Genomic DNA, 20,647 nt, shown 5'->3' with positions numbered 1-20,647 from the left:
CATGCAGGCTCAGTAGTTGCAGCACGCAGGCTCAGTAGTTGTGGCGCATGGGCTTAGTTGCTCTGCAGCATGTGGGATCTTCCTGGACCAGGGCTCGAACCCGTGTCCCCTGCATTGGCAGGCAGATTCTTAACCGCTGTGCCAACAGGGATGTCCCCAGGCTTTTTTCTATTCATGCCTTCAGCTGATTGGATGAGGCCCACCCACATTATAGAGAGTAATCTGCTTTCCTTGAAGTTTACTGATTTAAATGTTGATCTCATCTCAAAAATACCTTCAAAAAAACATCTAGAAGACTGTTTGACCAAATATCTGAGTACCATGGTCCTAGCCAAGTTGACACAAAATTAATCATCACAACAGAGAAGGGGGTCTGCTTCTGTCCCACCTTGGAGATGTTTACCTTCTGTGTTACAGAGGAAGCCAGTGGGAGCTGCCTGGGAGTTTCATTTTCATGGTCCTGAACACAAGAGTTGCATGTCTGTCTCCCCTCTGGCCTGTGTGCTCCTGGGCCTGTTTTCCTTCCTTGCTGGGTGGGGTAAGTACCCGATGAAACCTGGCGGTGTCCATGTGTGTGCTGAGGAACTGGGCACACAGACACAGACCTCTTGGGACGTGTGTTTGCTCAGTGGCAGAACTAAAACCTGAGTGGCTGAGCCCTTGCCTTGCTGTGTGTCCCTGAACAAGTCAGTGCCCTCTCTGGGTCTCTTTCTCTTCGCTGTTCTCATTAACTCTGAGTTCCCAGGCCATTGGGAACAGGGAGAAGGGGAAAGAGCCTCAAAAGATGACCTCTGGGGAAATAATCTAAAAAAAACTATATACAGATATAGATATAACTGAATCACTTTGCTGTATACCTGAAACTAACACAATATTGTAAATCAGCTATACTTCAATTAAAAAAAAAGAAAAAAGATGACCTTTGGCCCCCTATGAAGTTATTTGCTTAACAAACACTTTACAGCTCTACCCGTGTGCCAGGTCCTGTTCTAAGGACTTTGCAAGTCTTTAATGCTTGCATTAAGCCTGTGATACAGGTACCATTGTTATCCCCATTTTATAGATGGGGAAATCAAGGCACAAAAAGGACTGGCAATGTGCTCAAGGACACAGATCTCGCATGTATCAAGCCCTCATAGTCCAGCTCCAGAGGCTGCATTTTTAACCACAAGTATTCCTTGAGAGCAGCTGAAAGGCTGATCATCACAGCTTGGGGGAGGGCAGCCGGCTGGGACGGTTCTGTGAGTTTCCTTTTCCCCAGACATGAGTTTCGGTTTCAGTCTCCTGGCACAGGAGTTCCTCATTCTCTTCTGCCTCCAGCTCTGCCATTAGCTGTCATCTCAGCAGCCAGCCAGAGCAATGGGAAACTGGGAGTCCCATCTCTACGAACAGCCTGCCCAGAAACTGGGTGAGTTTATCCAGGACAACCTGAGGCCCTTTGAAGACTGTCAGAAACGGATCGACCAGACCGTGGACACCATCTGTGCAGTCCTGCAGGAAGCTGAGCAGTTCCCCATGGTGACCAGTGTGGCCAAAGTGAGTAGAAGGCTGGGGTCAGGGCTTCTGGGACCCAGAAGGCAGAGAAACTTGGTGCTGAGCACCTACTGTGTGCCGGGCCCTGGGCACACAAGACATCATCTTGTCTAGCCCCACACTCGAGTGAGATGGTGGGATATGGTGTAGAGTTTAGGAGTACAGGTTGGGGAGCCGGTTCTACCCCTTACTACTGTGTGACCCAGGGCAGGTTGCTTAACCTCTCTGTGCCTCAGTGTCTGAATCTGTAAAATGGGAGAGAAATAATACTCATTGCAAAGTCTTATGAGGCTTAAGCACATAATGTTCTTGCACAGGGCTTGGTACAAAGTTAGAGCAGTAAATTAGCTGTGGTTACTTTTATTGTTTTTATCCTCCCCATTTTACGGAGGAGTAAACTGAGTCTACAAGACTTCAGTAAAACTACCCAAGGATGCTCTGTGTCTTCTCAACAGCAAGGGGCGGGGAGCTCTCATCAGTTAGAAATGTTTGGAGCTATGGGCACAAATCCCAGGGTTGAGGCTGAAGATTCTGGACCTTTGGGGAAGAAAGGGTGCTGGGAAGGGGCCAGGACCCTAGGGTGGGGAGGGGCTTAGGGATGCCCACCACAAACTCCATGCTCTCCGGCACCGGAATCCCACTTCTCTGGAGTCACAGTGCTTTCTGGCCTCTGCCCTTACACACACCCACTAGCCCTAGCAGTAAAGATACCTGGACACTTGGTATCTCCTGCCTTGGCCCAGATGAGGAAACTGAAGCGTGGAGAAGTTATTTAATAGTTGGCATCCGACCTGGGATTTTAAGCTCAGGTAATCTGTTTGGGAGCATGCACCCTTAACCACTATACCATCATACCTCTCAATATTGTTAACTTTTTTCTAATTAAAATATTAATAATACATACAAAAAGTGCACAGATCTAAGTGTACAGCCTGATGGATTGCCACAAACAACATACATGTGTAACCTACGCCCAGATCAAGAAATAAAATATTCCCAGCCCCGACCCAAGAGCCCCTGAACCCCCCATCCAGTCGCTACCCCCAGCCCCAGGCAACCACTCTCCTGACGCCTGACAGCATAGCATAGATTAGTTTTGCCTATTTTTAAACTTTGTGTAGAGTGACCAACCATCCCAGTTTGCCCGGGACTGAAGGGTTTTCTGGGACATGGGCCTCTTGGTGCTAAAACTGAGCAAGTCCAGGGTAAACCAGAGGTTGGTCACCCTGTATAAAAGAAATCATGTACTGTGTGGCTTTAGTGTGTGGGTTTTTTTGAGCCATCTGTTGACGAAATTTATGTTGTTGTGTGCAGCTGTTGTTTATCATTTCATTGTTGTCATGTGTTCCCTGTATGAATACACCACATTTGTCCATTCTACTGCTGATGGCCATTCAAGTTGCCTCCAGTTTGGGGCTCGTAGGAAAAGTGCTGCCTTGGGGCTTCCCTGGTGGTGCAGTGGTTGAGAATCCGCCTGCCAATGCAGGGGACACGGGTTCGAGCCCTGGTCCGGGAAGAGCCCACATGCCGCGGAGCAACTAAGCCCGTGTGCCACAGCTACTGAGCCTGCGCTCTAGAGCCCGTGAGCCACAACTACTGAGCCCGCACGCCTAGAGCCCGTGCTCCGCAACAAGAGAAGCCACCGCAATGAGAAGCTGGTGCACCACAACGAAGAGTAGCCCCCGCTCGCCGCAACAAGAGAAAGCCCGTGCGCAGCAACAAAGACCCAACACAGCCAAAAATAATAAATAAATAATACAATAAATAAATTTATTTAAAAAAAAGTGCTGCTATGGGCATCCTGATTCAGTTCTTTGGGTGGACAAGTGAACATCTGCCACTCAGCTTTTAGAATATGTTGACATTTGGGGCTTTTGCTTGAAGTGAGAAATACTTCTGCCCGTCGGGGTGCCCTGCGACCCCAAAGGGTTCAGAGTCTCACATCCACTTCTCTGTTGCTGGCAGGGTGGCTCCTATGGCCGGAGAACAGTCTTGAGGGGAAACTCCGATGGTACCCTCGTCATCTTCATCGGTGGTCTTGAACAATTCCAGGATCAGAAGAAAAGCCAACATGACCTCCTCAGGAAAATCTGGGCACAGTTGAAACACTGTGAGCTCACAATGAAGCTGGCAGCCAAGATGGAGATCCAAAGCATCAATGGCAAGCTCACCGTCCAGCTGTCCACAAAACAGCAGAGCATCACTTTTGAGATGCTGCCCGCCTTCAACGCTCTGGGTGAGCCCCCCTGGGTGTGTGTGGGGGGGTGGAGGTTTGGGTCTGGAGGGGCTTGTCAAGAGAGCAAAGCCAAAAAAAGGGGTGGTAGATAGCCTGGCATCTGAATAAATACCACTGGTGCTTTCCAAAATGAGGGACCGTAGACTTTCCCTCCTTCCTTTCTTTCTTTCTTTCTCTCTCTCTTCCTTCCTTCCTTCCTTTCTTTCTTTCTTCCTTCCTTTCTTTCTTCCTTCCTTCCTTCCTTTCTTTCTTTCCTTTCTTTCCTTTCTTTCTTTTCTCACTGTGTGGCATGCAGGATCTTAGTTCCCCTACCAGGGATGGAACCTGCACCCCCTGCAGTGGAAGTGCAGAGTCTTAACCACTGGACCACCAGGAAAGTCCTGAGAGACCGTTGACTTTAAAAAGAGGAGCTTCCTCCTACCCTGAGCTTACTCTCTTCTGTAGAATTTCTCCCTTGTCTCCTAGTTGACTTTGGAGGAAATGTTCTAGACTCTAGAGTAGAGCATCTCAAACTGTGACATGCACACAAATCACCTGAGAAACTTGTTAAAATGCAGGTTCTGGGGGCTTCCCTGGTGGCGCGGTGGTTGGGAATCTGCCTGCTAATGCAGGGGACACAGGTTCGAGCCCTGGTCTGGGAGGATCCCACATGCCACAGAGCAACTAGGCCCGTGAGCCACAACTACTGAGCCTGCGCGTCTGGAGCCTGTGCTCTGCAACGAGAGAGGCCACGATAGTGAGAGGTCCGCGCACCGCGATGAAGAGTGGCCCCCACTTGCCACAACTAGAGGAAGCCCTCGCACAGAAACGAAGACCCAACACAGCCAAAAATAAATAAATTAATTAATTAATTAAAAAAAAAAAATGCAGGTTCTGATTCAGGAGATTGGGGTCCAGGATTCTATATTTCGAACCAGTGCCATGATATTGCTGCTGTTCTGTGGACTACATTGGAGGATTTAGACTAGAATAAATGCTGGTTAGAGGTAGAGGATGGGGCAAACATCTGGGAAAAGTTCAGCTGGAGCAGGTATTTGGAATGTGCCTCTAGTCAGGTCAACATCAAGGCAAAGATCTTCCATGGGCAGCTGTTTGAATGGATAGATGGCTGGCTGGCTGGCTGGCTGGCTGGATGGATGGATGGTTGACTGGATAGATGGATGGATGGTTGATTGAATGGGTAAGACTAAGAACAGTCACAGCTTAGTCTCAAGCACAGATACATATATTATCACAAACTTAAATACCAGAGCTGGAATTCAACCCCTCATTAAACAAGTGAGGAAGCAGAACGAAATGAATGTGTCCAGGGCCACACAGCCAGTTACTGACAGAGCTAGAATAAAAGCCCAGGTCTTTTAAGCCCCAGGCCCAGTGCCTTCAAGGTGGACACACACACACACACACCCTGACGACTTACATTCACCGAAAGGTGACCTAGTGCAGAGAAAAATGCACCAGTCTGCAAGGTAGGCAGCCTTGAATTCTCATCCTGGTCTTACTACTAACCCACTTTTGCCAACTGTAAGATCAAGGCTAGAAACAGCTAACTTGCAAGACCTTTAGGATGATAAGGGTTGAGTATATGTGTCTGACTCAAAGGAAGGCTGGAGTCAAGGTGAAGAGACAGAGTGTGACTCAGAATTCCTAGGAAATCCTATGTTCTGTCCTCTGGTTCAGAGCACGGTGGCTGGAGATTAGGCTAGAGCGCCCTCTGCTGGCTGCACTCCATCTCGCAAAGAATGATGTGAGAACGAGAAATCAGCTCTTCCTCACATGTAGTACGGAGAAGCTGCCACCAGATGGCGGCAGAGCTACACATTCCAAACAGATAACCTTTCCTAGACGGAAACAATAATGGTCGCTTTCTGAGAAAAGTAAACTACTGAGAAATTTTTAAATTACTTTCTTTACTAAATATTAGCCTAACTACATTTTATTATCTAGCAGGACAAGCCGCCCCTCACCTTTTATGCAAATGCACCAGTCCTCTTACAGATGAAGCAGTGAATGTGTGCTACCAAACCACATCCAGCCTTTGTGGGCTCACCGAGACTAGGTTCCATGAAAACCAAAAGTTCTGTTTCTGTTTCACACCAGGCTTAAGTGAGAAGCCCAGCCTCTGCACCTATCGAGAGCTCAAAAGAGCCTTGGATATGGTGAAAGCCAGCCCCGGTGAGTTCTCAATCTGCTTCACTGAACTCCAGGAGAAGTTTTTTAGCAACCATCCCAGCAAGCTGAAGGATTTGATCCTCTTGGTAAAGTACTGGTGTCAAAAGGTAAACTTCAAATTGCATGTCTATTGCTATCATCCGTTTCCCTTTTACTGAGATAATTCACGTTGGGTAAAGTACAACAATGTTAAGAATACAGCTCAGGGATTTCCTGGTGGTCCAATGGTTAAGATGCTGCCCTTGCAGTGCAGAGGATGCTGGTTCGAACCCTGGTGGGAGAACTAAGATCCCACATGCCGTGTGGGCAAAGGACAAAAAAAAAAGAATACAGCTCAATGTGTTTTTATAGCCTTTCAGGCAACACCCAGATCAAAATAGGGCACATTTCCTGCGCTCCAGCAGGACGCCCACTCCCAGACCATACTCCCCCCAAATAAACCACTATACTAACATCTGTTACCACAAATTAGTTTTGCTTGTTTTTAAACTTGATGTCAATGGAATCATACTGCATGTACTTCGTGTTTGCCATCTTTTGCTCAATATTATGACTGAGAGGTTTGTCCGTGTTGTTGCAGGGAGTAGTGGTTCTTCATTGTTTTGTACTATTCCATTGCATTAATACACTGTACATGGATGCATTCTACTGCTGAGGGCCATATTATGAATTAGGTTACAGTGGATATTCCCCTACATGTCTTTTTGTGAATTTAAGCAGTCATTTCTCTTGGGTAAATATGCAGGAGTGAGACTGCTGTGCTATAAGGTATACCTTATATATGTGTGTGTGTGTGTATATATATATACACACACACACACATATACCTCATATATATACACACATTGTACATATATACATTATATATACCTTATCTGTGTATATATATGTATATGTGTATACATATACACATGGCATATATGAATAAATTTGTGGAATATATATATATATATATAACTTTAGTAAATACACCCAAATAGTTTTCCCAAATGGTTGTACCAAATCACACTCCTGTCAGCAGTGTACAACAATTTCAGGTGCTCCACATTCTTATCAACACTTGCTATTGTCAGTCCATCGAATTTTAGCCATGATATCATTTCAATCACTGACAGGGGACAGTGACTTCCTATAGACTTCTAGTTTCTTGATTTCAGACCCCTGGCATGGGCGGAACTGGGTTCCAAATTATCTGCTACACTCTTCTCCTTCCACAGTGCCAGGAAAAGCTGAAGGATTCATCCCTGCTGCCCCTGTATGCGCTGGAGCTGCTTACAGTCTATGCCTGGGAACAGGGGTGTGGAGCAGAAGACTTTGATATAGCTGAAGGTATCAGGACTGTTCTGGAGCTTATCAGCAAGCAGGAGCAGCTGTGTGTCTATTGGACAGTCAACTACAACTTTGAGGATGAGACCGTCCGCAACATCCTGCTGGGCCACCTCCGATCCCCGAGGTACCAAACTTCCCACGGCCCTCTCTCCTTACCTCTTTATCTACATGCCAGGCTGTGCCCCCTTAGAATGAGGGTGCATCCCTGTCTTTCCCGGCCAAGCATGCACCAAAAGAATGCCAGCAGCAGTGGGTAGGGAGGCAAAGAGAGGTCTGTCTGAAAGAGGGACGCTTCGATGCTTTTCACATTCTAAACCATTGTCACATTTTGTCCCCAAAGCAAACAGTTCCCCTCATAGAAGGAAGGGGCAAAGAGAGGAGGGGTCAGCAGAAAGAGGAGACCATTTTATTAGGTTATGAATGGAACATGTCTGTAAAGCAGAGAACACAGGACCAGAGAGGCTAGACATCTTAGAGCACTTCAGCAATTGGGAGGAACTGCAGGAGGTAAAATCCAGGTTTCCAGATGCCCAGTCCAGGCCTCTTTCCCCCAAGTTGATTTCTTCTCCCAACTGATTTTTTTTAATCAAATTCATAGGCCGGTGATCTTGGATCCAACTGACCCAACCAGTAATGTGAGCAAAGATAACACCTGCTGGCAGCTGCTAAAACAAGAAGCTCAAACCTGGTTATTTTCTCTCAGGCTGAACGAGTCACCTGGACTGTCCTGGAATGTTCTGGTGAGAGGGCTTTCCAATATAGCTCGTGTCCTGCTGCAGGCAGGGCCCTCCCGATACTCAGACTGCAGCCTTATCCAAGATCACCGTGAGCTGGTTTCCCAGAGGTGCCATGACAAAGCACCATGCACTGGTGGCTTAAAGCAACAGAAATTTACTCTTTCACAGTTTTGGGGGCTAGAAATCCAAGATCAAGATGTTGGCAGGGCCATGCTCCCTCTGAAGGCTCTAGGGAAAAGTCCTTCCTCACCTCTTCCAGCTTCTGGTGGTCGTTAGCAGTCCGTGGCCTGTGGCAGCAACACTCCAATCTCTGCCTCTGTTGTCACACGGCCTTCTCTGTGTGTGTGTGTGGTGTCTTCACAATGTCCTCCCTCCAGGCATGTCTGTCTCTGTGTCTCTCTCCTCTTCTTATAAGGACACCAGTTGTACCAGATTAGGGCCCACAGTAATGACCTCGTCTTAACTTGATTACCTGTTTGCAAAGACCCTATTTCCATATAAGGTCACGTTCATAGGGCCTAGAGGTTGGGACTTCAACATATCTTTTAGGGGGACACAATTCAGTCTATAACACACCATTAGGGACGTCCTCTTCCATTAAAATGATAGTAAAGTGCAAAATTGAACAAAGAGTAAAGGCGGGCACCTGCAGATGAGAGATTTCAATTCGTTTCTGCAAGAGAGAAAGCAGGTGAGAAGGTGGTGACAGATGAAATGGAGCAGAGCCCAAGAGACGTGGGTGGCAGTCACCCCTGCGGATGCTGGGACAACCTCTGAGCTCTACTGAAGCAGGCATTGGGGGCGAGAGCGAGAAGCGAGGCTGCAAATGGGAGAACTAATGAAGGGCCAGATGCATTGGTTTTTCCCCTCCCATCCCCCAGAGGAGAAGCACATCTATCAACACAAATTTGATCATATCCGCAAAGTCCCATTTTCCATATAGGGTAATAGTCATAGAGCAGGACGTGGACTTTGTGTGTGTGGGGGGGTGATATCACTATTCTCCCTCCCACTAGCAAGAAGTAAACTGCCTCTGCAGACTGAGGCCTGACCAGAGCACACAGAACAGGCAAGAGAAGATGCTCAGGTGAGGTGTCATGACCTGTGGTCCATGGAGCACATCCCATCTGATGTTTTCTACTGGAGAGGAGAGAACTTCACTTTTATGCAGGTGTCAGACCCCATTTAGACATCAGAATATGTTTTCCTTCCAGAGGTGACCACAGGTACAAGGGAGTGAGCAGGTCCCACCCTCCACGGTCCCATTGGATTAGAGAACAGGTAACTGTCCCTTCAGACTGAACACACGGCCCCTCTGACTCCAGGACAGCCCTCTCTTCAACACACTTAGAGGGAACAGCATCCCCTGGTGTGGAGGGTTGAATAGTGTCCCGCAAAATTCATGTCCACCCGGATCCTCAGAATGTGACCTTCTTTGGAAGTAGGGTCTTTGCAGGTATTACCCGTTAAGAGGTCATCCTGGATCAGTGTGGACCCTGAAACCAGTGACTGGTGCCCTTATAGGAAGATACACAGGGACACAGACACAGAAGGGAGAAAGCCACGTGACAACAGAGGCAGGGGTCAGCATGATGCAGCCACAAGAGAAGGAAGGCCGCGGACTTCCAGAAGCTGGAAGACACAAGCAAGGAGCTCCCCTAGAGCCTTTGGAGGGAGCATGGCCCTGCCTACGCTTTTATTGCAGACGTCTAGAACCGTGATTTGTTACGGCAGTGCGGGGAAACCAATCCACCTGGGCACAGGGTGTTTAACAGAGGCTGATAGAACCTTGAAAAAGGAATGAGTGTGATCATCAGAAGTCAAAAATACCTATAATAAATGGGAAAATAAGGAAGGAACAGAGCAGTCGGAGAAGCCAAGAGGTGCTGGCCATTTGTGGACGATCCCGGAACAGAAAGCGGAAACTAGACAGTAATTTGGAGCCAGGTCTTCACAGACCTGTTGGGAGAAGGATCCAGATCCCTTCCAGAGGGTGAGAGGAGCAACTAGGAGAGGTTCTGTTTCTGGGGGCTCTTGGGTACCACCCGAAACGCTCAGGTATGCTCTTGGGATATGTCAACGCAAGAACTCAGGATGACAAAGGTACCAGCAGGAGAGTTGGGAGCAGGAGGGAGAGATCAGGCGGGCAGAGCAGGCAGGGGAGGAAGCGGGGGTGGGGGACAGGCGGCTGGCAGGCGGCATCTCACAGCGGGCTCCTTCCACAGCCTGCACCGCTCTACGTGACCCCAGGCCATCTTCTAGATAAGTTCATCAAGGACTGTCTCCAGCCCAACAGGACTTTCCTAGATCAGATCAAGAAAGCTGTTGATGTCATCTGTAAGTTCCTTAAAGAAAATTGCTTTCGACATTCAACTACAAAGTGTCAGAAGATTGTCAAGGTGAGCAATGGCCTTTCCCTTTGTTATTGACGGGGACTAAGCCGTTCCTGTAACTCTGCAATGCTCGTGACCACTGGAAATGTGAGGACAAAGGATGAGGGAGGGAAGCTGGGGAGATGGGCAGCTAGGACCCTGGTTTTCAGTGGAGGGTGCTGATGCACCGCTTACGTCATTCACAATAGACTTTTGGGGGGTGCACATTGTGCGGCTTGCGGCATCCTAGTTCCCCGACCTGGTTATCTTCAGGGATTGAGCCCGGCCCACGGCAGTGAAAGTGCCAAGTTCTAATCACTGGACTGCCAGGGAAGTCCCATTCACAATAGACTTCTGATTCTGTGTTAACCTCCGAGAGCTGCTGGCAACGCTTGCCGGTGCTTGGCTTGTAGTGCATCACTCCAATCTCTGCCTCCCTCTCCCCGTCACCTTCTCCTCTGGGTCTTTCTTCTCTTCCCTTCTAAGAACACTTGTCATTGGATTTAGGGCCCGCAGATCCCTAACTTAATTACATCTATAAAGACCCTTTTTCCAAAAAACATCGCATTCACACATGTTGCCAGCAGACATCTCTTTTGGGGGGGCCACCATTCAAACCACAGCAGATTCTAAGCTCCACGTGTATTAAAACAAAAAGTGACAGTCTTCCTGGTTTCAATTCATCCCATCAACTGAGCTAGAGATTCAGCAGATGGGGCCATTCTTGTCCAAGACTCCAAGGTCACGCGCTGACACACTTGCCTCCGTCTGTTGGCCACCAACCAGATAACTGTGTGTCCAGGGTCACAAGAAGGGAGGGAGAAAAGTGCTGACCTGTGAGCAAAAACATTTGCCGTGATACAAAAAACAGATCTGTGTGCATGCTGCCCTGGGACGGGTCTGGGGACCAGTACCGACGTCCCATGCACCGTGAGTAAAATGTCTCACGAGGTTAATTTGAGGGAAAACAAGACTGGCTGTGTTCATGGTCAGTGAACCATTGTTGAAGCACTCATTTTGTCCTCTCCTTCCCCAGCCTCTCATTAACATGATAGTAAATAAATAAGAAACGTTAATGACACATCAAAGAAGAAAATAGGAAGAGAGCCTTTGGCCGATAAGAAGTTGCTTTCTATCTTCCTGAAGTTGGTTGCAAGAAAGAGTTGTCTGCTGAGGTGATGGAGGAGGTGCCAGCTGGAGAATGTAGGGAGGGGGCTGTGGCCCGGGAGACCAGCTGCATGAATGAAGTGGCATGGACCAGGGATTAATTGAGCATCTGTGTACAGGAAGATCCACTCCCTCCCCTCGCCTCCTAGGCCAAGTAGCCAGGCATTCACTACCCATGGGTAAAATAAACATTGCCTTTGCAGAAGTCAAATGAGCTTTCTGGGGAAAACCAGGAAAACATACACGCGGGTTGATGCTCAGAGCAAATCCCACCGAAGTTGTGGCATTGAGAGAGCTCCGTGCGAAGCTGGCTTTTCCCCGACTCACTCTCAAAGACGCCCGTCAGCTAAGGAGCTGTGCCTTCAGGGAGAACTTCACAAAATAGACAGAATGAACCTGTGTGCCTGCCTAAGCTGCCTCGTGCAGAGCTTGGCAAACCAGGGCCAGCGAGCTAAGAGTGGTTTTACATTTTTACATAGTTGAAGAAGAAGGAGAAGAAGGGAGAGGAGGAAGAGGAAGAGGAAAAGGAGGAGGATGGGGAGGAGAAAAGTGAGGAGGGGGAAGTAGAAACTTATGTGGCAGAGACACACGTGGCCCACAAAGCCTACAATATGTATCATCTAATGCTTTAGAGAAAGTTTGCCGACCCCTGCATCTAAATGATGAATATTCATCCAATGGTCCCCAGATCGCAGGAGGGAAGAGATGATGTCAGGCTTGCCTTTAGTTTGATTTATTTCAGGTCACAGGAATTCAAATAAAGGTACATACTCTTTTTTTGTTTGTTTGTCCAGTATACTGTAAATGGACATCTTGAGGACTATATTTCATAAGATCAAGTATGCAAAGGGATCTATATAATGTCTAACAGAGCACATTCAACTGATATTAATACAGTGCCTTGTGTTTAAAATTTGCTCATTGCATATTGATCCATTCGAATTTTGTTTTATCTAGGGGGAAAATTTTAGATTTTCACTATTAGTTGAGGATTTTTTTTCTCACTATGGTCTCTTTTTAAAATTTATTTATGTTTTTGAAGTATAGTTGCTGTACAATATTATATGTTACAGGTGTACAGTATAGTGGTTCACAATTTTTAAAGGTTATACTCCATTTATAGTTATTATAAAATATTGGCTATATACCCCATGTTGTACAATATAACCTTGTAGCTTATTTTATTGCTAACAGTTTACACCTCTTACGTCCCCACCCCTGTAGTGCCCCTCCGCACTTCCCTCTCCTCACTGTAACCACTAGTTTGTTCTCCATGTCTGTGAGTCTGTAAAGCTACGTAGTCTTTACCAGAAATCTTTAGGAAGTTGACTTGAGAAGCAGGTCATTTATAAGTAGCCCATCCATTGTTTGTGGGCAAATTCACACATCAAATGGCACGAGATGAGCCACCTTTGGAACCAGATGATTCTATTTGTTTGGAAAATGAAACACTCTGCTTTGGAATCAGCCCTAACTGGAGACTCGAACTTGGCACTGCCCCTGGCAACCTCATTAATTAGCCCAACGGGCGCCAGCCCATGGGGGTGAGGGCTCAAGCTCTAGAAAGTGCTGTATCTCGATTTGCCTTTCTTCCCTAGGGGGGGTCAACCGCCAAAGGCACAGCTCTGAAGAGTGGCTCCGATGCCGACCTTGTTGTGTTCGTGGACTCGCTGAAAAGCTACACCTCCCAAAAAAACGAGAGATGCAGAATCATCAAGGAAATCCATAAGCAGCTGGAAGCCTGTCAGCAGGAGAAGGATTTTGAAGTGAAGTTTGAGATTTCAAAATGGAAGGCTCCCCGGGTGCTGAGCTTCACTCTGAAATCCAAGGTCCTCAACGAAAGTGTTGACTTTGATGTGCTGCCTGCATTTAATGCCCTAGGTAAGACTCCTAAGATTTGAGCTTCTGGAAGAGGAAGAGGGATTCTGGTGTGATGGGGGGAGGGGGGGTGGGGAGGGAAAGTCACATGACTTACTGATCGGACCTGGTCCAGTGCCCCAACAGGTGGCATTCATAATGACAGCAATACCTTACACCTGTATGCATTTTCATTCTCGTTTATTTTATCCCTACGACGGCCAGAACCCACATCTTATAGTCCCATGGTGTCATTCACAACACCTGTCAAAGAATAGGGTACACAGGAATTCAGTACACATTTATAGATAAAATGCCTCAAGTATTAGGGAAGGAAATGAAAAAACAGACTGTGGGAGAAATTCTGAGGCAAAGACAGGAAATCTGGGTGTTCACCTTCAATCTTAGGCAAAAACTCCTTTAGAAATTCAATTCGTGAGTGACAGATACACAATGGTGTATTAAAAGAAACCAAGGCTATTTCAGGCATTTTCCAAATCAAAATCAAGAAGACTCTGGTACCTTCCCTCTGAATGGTTCTTAGGGTCTTTAGAGAGGAAATGACAGTATATAGGTAGGGGGTCAGCTAACTTTTTTAATAAAAGGCAAGAGAGCAAATATTTTCAGCTTTAAGGACCATAAGGTATCTGTCACAACTGCTCAACTCTGCCTTTGTAGCTTGAAAACAGCCATAGACGATACATTAATAAGTGGGCGTGACTGTGTTCCGAAAAAACTTTATTTACAAAAACAAGCAGGTGGCCAGATTTAGTCTGGGGGCCACAGTTTGCAAACTTCACATCAGCACTGTCCAGAAGGCCTTTCTGCGATAACGAAAATGTCCTATATCTGTGTTCTGTGTCTATTGAGAGCTTGAAATGTTGCTAGTACGAGTAAGGAACTAAATTTTTCATTTGATTTTCCTTTCCTAATGCAAATAGCCACCTTGGCTGATGGCTACCCTATTGGACAGTGCAGGTCTAGATAACACTTTAATAATAAATACCACCTATACTCATATAAACCATGTAATTTTTAATATCTCATTACTCTAGAGATGACCCAATATCTTAGACATCAGTAATTCACATACACTAATAGAGTTCAAAATAATTTCCCAGAATTAAATTATAGTTGTCAACAGTGTTTTGAAATCTGTTACTTTCTATACAGATTAAAGCATAATGTAAATTTCTTCCCCATGTTAGGTGAACTGAAGTCTGGCTTTACACCCAGCCCCAGGATCTATGCTGACCTCATCCGTTTGCATAAATCCTCAGACGCCCTAGGGGGAGAATTTTCTACCTGTTTCACGGAGCTACAGCGCAATTTCGTTTGCTCCCGGCCCACCAAACTGAAGGATTTAATTCGCCTGGTGAAGCACTGGTACAAATGGGTATGACAGCTCTTGTCCTGGCCATCTGGTATTATTTTTGTCAGTACTCTGTGACCATGAAACCAGCACTTACCAGGTGCTCACAGTCTCCCATGCTGGGGCCTGGACCACATTACAGAATCTTCCCACTCCTAACCCTGAGTATCTTTGTGGGGTTCCCATCACTAACCCCATTGAGATGGGTCAGATGTAAGCATCTCCTACCAACAAAGCTGCTACACATGGTTTATTTTGCTTTTGCTCTGACACCCAAAGAATTCTGCAGGAATCCAAGTTATCGTGCCTCCAAAGGGCAGCTGAAGTTGGGATTTTCATGCCTACAAGTCACCCGCATGGCTTATCTGCTGCTGGGTGTCCATAATTAATAGACACAGATGCTACCTCTTGGAAGGCAGGTTGAAGCGACAGGCAGTGCCAGGGGCTGCATTTTCTGCATTTTACTGGTTCGCCCCCCTTCACTTCCATCAGTCTTGCTCACAGGGTAGTTTCTGAGTATTTTCATGACAGCAGACACCCAGCACAATAGCAGCTCTTTCAGGAGATGTCTCCTTTCTGTGTCCAGCTTCCTGAAACCCGAGGAGACTGAACCCTGTGGTTTCCACCTCTACACCCAGCCCCAGGGTGCTCAGGGTGCTCAGGGCTACAGGGTGACCTTGAGCAAGTCACTTCACTTCCCCATGACTTCATCATGGCGACCTCTGCCCCCTGTGTAGGGATGTTGGGGGATCAGGAATGAATGACGTAGGTGGAATGTCTGGCCCCATAATTAGCACACAGTGGGTCTTTAGTAAATGGTACTATGTTATAACTCCAGGAAGTCACATAAAGCCAAAGCACAACAAAGAAGCCTGTGTGGGCTGCCTTTAAGCTGCAAAGTTACCCTTCCCAGACCAGTCCCAGCACTGCGTCTCAAGACTTGGGTGCCCTACTGCGGCCCCAGCAGTCCTTCATGTGCACCCTCTACGGCTCTTGCTACGCTCATTTCACCTTCCTGCCTTAACCAGTATCGTCTGATGTTTCCACTCTTCCCTCAGTGTGGAAGCAAACTGAAGCAAAAGGGGTCTCTGCCCCCCAAATATGCCTTGGAGCTGCTCACCATCTATGCCTGGGAGCAGGGGAGCGGGGCGCAGGATTTCGACACTGCTGAAGGTTTCCGGACGGTCCTGGAGTTGGTCACAAAATATCAGCATCTCTGTGTCTTCTGGTTGGTCAACTACAACTTTGATGATGAGACTGTGAGGAACTTCCTCCTGACCCAGATCCAGAGAACCAGGTGCCCCAAACCTCAGCCCCCTCCATTTCTTAACCTGATTCCCTCTAATGCTATTTTGGTGACCTGAATTCACCTCCCACGGGGTCCTGATCCATTATTCCTCATATGAAACTGAGAAGGGAATGTGCTGACCGTCAGAACCACCCACAGTCTCCAGGGGTGAAATCCCAGGGAGGCAGGAGAAATGTCATCCAGGAGGAATAAAGAAGGAAGGACCAAGGTACCAGGTCCCTGAGTTGCTTTCATCTTTCTAGGTCAGAAGGAAAAGCATGGATTCATTAGCAGGTCTAAAAGGTGTGGAAGTTGGAAGTGTGTTCCTGAGAAATAATGCTATTATTCGCTGCCGGTGTATCCTGCAGGCTGTTTATTAGATCAGGTTTTATCTCCCCTTTCCAACCTCCATCCCACAAAACCTTTATCCTTCAAGAATAGGAAGGAATCTTAGTGTATCCACTCAGCACCAGCAGCAGGGAACCAAAACAGTAGAAGCAAAAGAAAAGAGAAGAGAGAAGAGAAAGAAACATTGAGAAAGAATAGAGGAGAAAAAAAAAAAAGACAACAAGATACCCTGGCTTGCCTACCATGGGTGTGACCTACTTGACAGTAGAGTTGATTAAATGATACATTATATTTCAGTTGCCCTAGCATGGAGAGATGTTTATAGAATGCCTTCATGTGTATAATAATGAACAGCTTTCAAAACTTTTCTGACAAATATGATGTAATTCTAGGAAATCACTTTGAACTGTATTGGTACATTTGAATTACAGACATCTAAGCTAGAAAGACACATTGTTTTATTACGAAGAGTAGAATGGGCCCCCAATTCTGAGGCCACTGGTTCTAAAAAGCATGCCTCTAATGACTTCTAATCTCTCATTTAGGCCTGTGATCTTGGACCCAGCCGATCCTACTGGCGACGTGGGTGGAGGGCACCATTGGTGTTGGCATCTTCTGGCAGAAGAAGCTACTGAATGGTTGTCATCTCTCTGTTTCAAAGATGGGTCGGGTTGTCCCATACAATCGTGGAAAGTGCCAGTAAGAATCATCTAAAGGAAGTGTCATCTGGAGATTACCCTGGGACAGGCTTAAATCAAAGAGCTTCCCTGCTGTAGCGACTTGGGTTCACTCAGCCACAAATAACAGATAGCCCAACTCAGGAGCTTAAACGATTGGGTTTTTTCTTCCCATAACAAGAAATCCTAAGGCAGGCAATCTAGGACTCACACAACAGCTCCACTGGACTTTCCCCAGGAGCAGATAATCTCTACCGTGGCACTTGGTATTCGGGGCTGGATAGTTCTTCGTGGTAGGGGCTGTCTTGGGTAGTGTAAGATGTTGGGCCGCATCCCTGGTCTCTACCCACCAGATGCAGTAGCACCACCCCCGAGTGCAACAACCAAAAATGCCTCCAGACATGACCAAGTGTCCCCTGGGGCACGCTCATCCCCAGCTCTTCCTGGCTCCACCCTCTTTAGTCGTTCGTTTGAGTCTAAATGGCACTGAGAGTGGCTATTGCACCTCCAGGTGGCGGGTTCACGGTCAGGTTGGAGGAACAGAAAGGGGGAGGATACCCACCCAGGGTGTCTTATTAGAAGCCTCATCCAGCAAACTCTCTTACATTTCAAGTTGCAGCTACCTGTAACTTAAAAGTGGCTCCAAAAAGGGGGGTGAAGACAGCTGTGGATGGGAGTTGGGTCAGCCAGCCAAGAGTGCCTGCCACCCCTGTCCAAAGCTCCATCGCCAACCAAGATACCTGCCACCAGGTATACTTGGTTCCCCCGTCAGGTTCTCTGTCAACAAGTACCCAAAATTGTCCCTGGTAATAGTCACCTTCTCAGATACACTTCCTTCTTTCTTTTTGTTTTTTTTTTCCTGTCTCTTTTAACCAATGGTTCTAACTGCTTGGATATGTATTATTCTTGCACATATATTTCTTTCTTTCTAGACAGTGCAGTCACCAGGAAGTTGCGGAGCAGGGATACATTCTATTGTCAGTGAGATGCACTTATTCAGAAGGTGTAGATTCCTGGAATAATAATGCTGGAAGAAACGTCTAGAGACCATCAGGCAATTGATTTTTTTTTTTTTTGTGGTCAATAAACTACAAAATTTACAAACCCAAGCCTGAATGAACGGTATTACTGTACTCCTTCATATTACCATTATTGGTATAACATATTATCCATGATTGATAGCAAAAATCATTGTACATAATAAATATTGTGCTTTATTTAGAAAGATGACTTATAAGCACCGCTGTAGGCCTGCTAGATAGGGCTTTGATTTTCTAATAATGCTATTAAGTTATCTAATCTATTCAAAATAGCTCGACCTGATGGCCACAATCTATGTTTTTCAGATGACTGGTATGATTAGAAATTTGGCTAATGACTAAGGCACGAGGCTCTTTTCTAGGAAAGGTTATTATCATCGTCAGTGGGTCAGCCCACAAAGTTTATTTGTCCTCTCAAACACCGTCTGAAGCACGACGCCCCCTCTGCCCCCTCTGTTCGGCAGAAGAGGAGAGTGGAAATCCCACCGTGTGCTTTATACCATGACTGGCTGCATTCAGGCCCGTTAGGGAGGCGGTTCTGAGGAGCTAGTCTCCAGTCTTCTTTCTCTGTAATCTCATCTGAACAACTTAATGCACATCCATGGCCTCCCCCACCCCTGGCAGGCAATTGCTTTTAAAGAATCGGTTCACTATGTGAAAGAGTAGCCTATTCTTCCCTTGACGGTCCCCACGACTTCTTCCCTCGCTTCTTCAACTCCTCTTGAAATCAAGACCTCCACGTCCTTCGTAAAGTCTCACCTCGCCTTGCTGAAGTCTTGTTCCATGTGTGATCTCCGTTATTAAAAACGTTTGCTCTCGGGCTTCCCTGGTGGGGCAGTGGTTGAGAATCCGCCTGTCAATTCAGGGGACACGGGTTCGAGCCCAGGTCTGGGAAGATCCCACATGCCACGGAGCAACTAGGCCCGTGAGCCACGACTACTGAGCCTGTGCGTCTGGAGTCTGTGCTCCGCAACAAGAGAGGCCACGACAGTGAGAGGCCGGCGCACTGCGATGAGGAGTGGCCCCCGCTCACCGGAACTAGAGAAAGCCCTCGCACAGAAACGAAGACCCAACACAGCCAAAAATAAATAAATAAATTTATAAAAAAAAAAAAAAAAACATTTGCTCTCGTCCAGGTTTGTGTGCACTGTATTTGTCAACCATTCTGTATTTTCCCAATTACTAACTCCTTCCTTTTCCTTCAAGTCTTAGAAGAGGCTCTTTTCCCAAAGTGAAGCCCTTTACCTGCCCCTTTGTTCCTGTAATTCCATGATCTTGCTCTCATACTCCTCCACCCCGCCCACCACCTGTCTCTTTTCCTCTGTACCCAAAACCCTGTCTGCCCCTGCCGAATAGAGGTCTCTGAAACCAGTAATGAGCTGGCCTCTTCTTACACCTGCAAACTCTCCAAAGGCTTGGATTATAACTGTTGAGATAGATAGATAGATAGATAGATAGATAGATAGATAGATAGATAGATAGATAGATAGATAGATAGATAGGTATCAGCAGTTGTTTTATATATATATAAAATATTATACATGTGTATATATATAACTGCTGTCATTTCCTTCTGAGCCTACCTTTTCTCCCCCATCCATGAGTATCTTCTTGCCAAGTCTAAAGGCTTTATCCTCTGGCTTTAGCTTCCAAGATACTTGAAGATCTAAGTGCTTTGACCTCATATATCCACTTAACGTTTCATTACTGCCACATATACCAACTTGCTTGTCATATAAGAAAGAATAGGTCTGGTCTTTTCCCCAGTTCCAAGCTTCAAAAAACCCTTGGAATTTCCTGATAAGGTGTATTTTGTATTCATAAGGAGCCTCTTCCAACCCTCTCTGAGTTATGCTAACGAGGTGTGTGTCCTTAGATAGTTTCGAAGGATGGGTTGGCCATGCCAGAAATGCCAAGTGTGTGATGAGAGGGTTGAAACTTTCAGCCCCACCCCCTCCCCCAACCTTCCAAGAGAACAGGAGGGCTGGACATTGAATCCAAGCCCATGGCTAGTGATTTAATCAATCGTGCCTTTGTAATGAAACCCTAATAAAAACTCTGGACAACAAGGTTTCCTGGTTGTTGAGCATATGGATGTATCACGAAGATAACACATCCTGACTCCAAGTGGATGGGAGCTTTTGTGCTCACGAGCCTTCCAGCCCTCACCCCCTATGTATCTCTTCATCTGGCTGTCATTTGTATCCTCTATAATAAAATGGTGATTGTAAGTATAGCACTTTCCTGAGTTCTGTGAGTCATTCTAATGAATTACTGAACCTGAGGGGGCGGTCATGGGAACCCCTGAATTTGTAGCCAAGTCAGGCAGAAGTCAGAGTTTGTCTGCAGCTGGGATCTGAAGTGGGACAATCTTGTTGGGACCTTGCCCTTTAACCTGTAGGGTCTGCCCCACCTCCAAGTAATGTCAGAATTGAATTGGATTGTTGTAGGACACCCGATTGGTGTCAGTGAGTTGGTGTTGGAATGCACCACTGTTCTTGCCCAGAACAAGGACAAAG

The 20,647-nt window shown here is 46.7% G+C and overlaps 1 protein-coding gene across 2 annotated transcripts; it reads left to right on the top strand.

Moving 5' to 3' along the window:
• The first annotated feature begins 1,296 nt into the window (after nucleotides 1–1,296).
• OAS2 (2'-5'-oligoadenylate synthetase 2) lies at nucleotides 1,297–18,197 on the top strand. Of its 2 annotated transcripts, none has more exons than XM_036823044.1 (11): nucleotides 1,297–1,536; nucleotides 3,499–3,769; nucleotides 5,870–6,048; nucleotides 7,165–7,394; nucleotides 7,869–8,010; nucleotides 10,233–10,406; nucleotides 13,145–13,427; nucleotides 14,612–14,799; nucleotides 15,834–16,072; nucleotides 16,957–17,110; nucleotides 18,021–18,197. In XM_036823044.1, exons 1-11 carry the CDS (start codon nucleotides 1,360–1,362, stop codon nucleotides 18,108–18,110), a joined length of 2,127 nt encoding a protein of 708 aa, XP_036678939.1. In that variant the 5' UTR covers nucleotides 1,297–1,359; the 3' UTR covers nucleotides 18,111–18,197. The 2 variants fall into 2 exon arrangements, with proteins under 2 accessions (XP_036678939.1, XP_036678938.1); XM_036823043.1 differs by having other exon boundaries at nucleotides 7,159–7,394.
• The last annotated feature ends 2,450 nt before the right edge of the window (nucleotides 18,198–20,647 follow it).

The sequence above is a fragment of the Balaenoptera musculus genome, chromosome 14, assembly GCF_009873245.2.
Source record: "Balaenoptera musculus isolate JJ_BM4_2016_0621 chromosome 14, mBalMus1.pri.v3, whole genome shotgun sequence".
Taxonomy (NCBI): Eukaryota; Metazoa; Chordata; class Mammalia; order Artiodactyla; family Balaenopteridae; genus Balaenoptera; species Balaenoptera musculus.
This window is presented reverse-complemented; position numbering and strand designations above follow the sequence as displayed.